Consider the following 3,364-nt stretch of genomic DNA (forward strand, 5'->3'; position numbering starts at 1 on the left):
GTGTTTTAAAGACCGACCTGTATGGTCTCGGGCCCATGACAGGCTGACCCGTAACCGGCGGGTCAACCGTTTTGCCACCTCTACCCAGGATTCATATTAAGAGGGGGAAAGGTGGGGACGCTGAAACTGCTCTAACTTAAATGAAATTAATGGTGTTAGCAAAAAAAGATAAATGAAATTAATGGAATAAAGTCAATTAATGCGGCAACCCTGCATCAAATCATCAGATAAAATTAAATAATTAATAAACAGGACAGCCACTTTAGCCTTGAAGATGCCTTTCTCAAGTGTATATATCTTCCCCTCCTCTTCATTTTCTGCAACTTCCCAAGGATCTCAACTTCCAACACAAACATGGAAAACAGGCTTGGATTGGCTTGTTGGAGCTTCCTCGTCGGTGCTCTTCTCTTGTTTATGGTATTAATTAATCTAAATTTCGTCAATCAATCACTTTTGTTTGACACACATATTGTTTATCTATTTGTTGACTTTATTGATTCATGATGTAATTTTTCAGTTTTTGGAGAGTCTCTGTTTCTGTTTCTCATTCTATTGATAGTTCGGATTACAACTGTGTCCGAAGTTTCAGTTTCATTCTTTTTCCTCATTAATTCTGCAGCTCGCATGTGACGGTGGGACTAGAAAGATAACAATAGCATTTGGGAGAGATATTGAACTGAAAGAAGCATCAACTGACCTGCAGAATCTTGAAACAGATGGCCATGTTCTTCCTAAAATTACCCAGGCTGGAGAAGAACATAAAAAGATGAAGGGAAAGCATAACAATCATATGGACCCAGAGCTGAACCTGTATTTCATCCCAAATGATCTGAAAATAGGCAAGAAAATGCCAATCTATTTTGCCCAGAAAAACGCTTCAGCTTCTCCAAAATTTCTTCCCAGAGAAGAATCTGACAAGATCCCTTTCTCATCCAAGCACTTACCTTCCCTCCTGAAACTTTTCTCTTTCCCCAAACACTCCCCTCAAGCCAAGGCCATGAAATACACACTCAAACACTGTGAATTCCCGCCCATGGAAGGCGAAACCAAGTTCTGTGCAACTTCCTTAGAATCCCTCCTTGACTCTACAAGACAAATCTTCGGACCCAATTCTGAATTCTCAATGTTGTCCACAACCCACCTCACAAATTCCTCTGTTCCCTTACAGAACTACACAATTTCACAAGTTAAGAGCATCTCTGTCCCTAGAGTTATAGGGTGCCATCCTCTGCCATACCCTTATGCAGTTTTTTACTGCCATAGCCAACAGAGCGATACTTGTTTGTTTGTGACCATGCTTGAGGGTGAGGATGGAGCAAGAGTTAAAGCTCCTGCAATGTGCCACATGGACACATCTATGTGGAGCAAAGATGTTGTGGCCTTCGATGTCCTTAAAGTTCAGCCTGGAACTTCCCCTGTCTGCCATTTCTTCCCTACTGATAACCATGTCTGGGTTCCTCTGTCTTCTGCTCTCTAATAGCATTCACAGAATGGTGAGATTTAGACATGATATGTTAAGTTTGTGAGGAGTCTCCGCATCTAGCGGAGAACTCTTTTGTGAGTTTTGACTTGTAAATATAGTTTATAGATCACATGTTACGCAGTGTTTCTTTAAAGTTGTTTGGTAAAACAGCTGAAGCCTGCCTATCGACTGTATGAGCTTCTGTGTCGGTAAACTGCTAGTTTATGAAAAACCTTTGTGCTACCCAGGGGACTAGTTAACTTATTTAGAGAGATTAAGTAAGTTAATAAATTAAAGTATTTATATTTATGGTTTTTTTTTTCAAACTAATTTACCACTATTATAAATTGATATATAATCTAATGATACACAAGTATTTTAAAGAGATTAGTCATTTAGTAATTTCTTTAATTTCTTTAAATTAGTGAATTGGGTCTTATATTAAGGATTAAAAGTAGTATTTAATTAACAAAATGTTAAAGACTTAACTAGACTATTCTCTATATTAGTTAGGCCTTCTCTGGTCCGCTTAAAAGAAACATTTCTAATGGAATAAATATAGATATGGAAAATATATGTACAATATTCATCAAAATTCAAGCAAAATGTCTTTTGTGGTATGACAGAAAGAGAAAAATGCGAGCAATTAGATCTCCAGATTTCTAAAATTTATAATGAATTTTAAATAATCTAGAGACAAATTCATTAATTAATAGGACTAAAGCTTCTTCAATATCTAATTTTTTTAATTCATGTAACGTTTAAATTAAATATATTACTACTTGAGAAAAACAACTCCTCGTTATTTAGGTCAACAAATATTAACGAAGCCTTATCTTCCATTGTTAATTGCACCAAAATTAAAAAAGAGTTTGGTACGATGATTTCAAACATCACACAAACCCACCGGAGTCAATTTTCCAGACAGGGCAGTTTTCTAATTCATTTTTTCCCACGAGTCACAATGATTTTTTTTTTTTGAAAAAGAGCAAATTCAATTATCATGTCATTTTATTTGTCAGTTTATGGCAAGGCAGTTATTTGCGATTACAATTTGAAATGATCTTTTTTAATTTATAAACATGATTAATGTAATATTCTCCGCTTTTATTACGAGGAACAAATACCTGCTTCCTATATCAAAAAGGTAACTTAATCTAGTTTTATGCTTTAAATATGTAGTTAAATGAATTTTTTTTCAATAATACCCTTGAGAAAATTATATGAAAAATATGAGAGAATATTTGTCTCTTGTTTAATAAGGATACAGGTGATAAAAAGAATAATAAATGTTTTAAATAAAAGCAAATTGTTCTTATGATAAGGAACCAAACTACACTCTCATTTGTTCCTTACAAACAGAAATGGAGTATTATGTTTGACGATTAAAGATATTTTTTTAAAAAGGAAATTTTTTCCTGACCTTTGTAATTTGTATTGGTGTGAACTGTGCTGGATTTAGAATAATATTGTTCATTGAAGTCAAAATAAGAGCTGCCAAGATGATAGGGTGAGGATGGACAATGAAGTTGAACATAAATATATATATAAATAAATGCATCAATTATGCTCAGGCGAGTTCAACGATAAGTTATCAGTATTTGATGCGTCCATTAAGAAAAAAAATTGAATTATCTGGAAGATGTCGTAATTCTTAAGTTTAACTGCATATGACAGGCATATTAGAAAATGAATAAGTATTCCTCAATTATTGTAGTCATTTATATTCTTATAGCTTTATTAAATTATACAATTGACTGAATTTGTTGCCACTGGCTGGAATAATTATTATCCCACTTATTTGAAGGGCTCAATTTTGGTCTTTTATCCTTATATTATGTTTGGATGGAGGAAAACATGAGAAGAAAATAGAAAGAGAAAATATTGAGAAGAAAAACTCTC

General features: G+C 34.0%; 1 protein-coding gene across 1 annotated transcript; it reads left to right on the forward strand.

The window, feature by feature from the left end:
- The first annotated feature begins 354 nt into the window (after positions 1-354).
- LOC114723733 (BURP domain-containing protein BNM2A-like) lies at positions 355-1,477 on the forward strand. Its single transcript, XM_028909966.1, has 2 exons — positions 355-417; positions 620-1,477. Exons 1-2 carry the CDS (start codon positions 355-357, stop codon positions 1,475-1,477), a joined length of 921 nt encoding a protein of 306 aa, XP_028765799.1.
- Positions 1,478-3,364: the final 1,887 nt, after the last annotated feature.

The sequence above is a fragment of the Neltuma alba genome, unplaced genomic scaffold (genome assembly GCF_004799145.2).
Source record: "Neltuma alba isolate B1F8T4 unplaced genomic scaffold, ASM479914v2 tig00012152_pilon, whole genome shotgun sequence".
NCBI lineage: Eukaryota > Viridiplantae > Streptophyta > Magnoliopsida > Fabales > Fabaceae > Neltuma > Neltuma alba.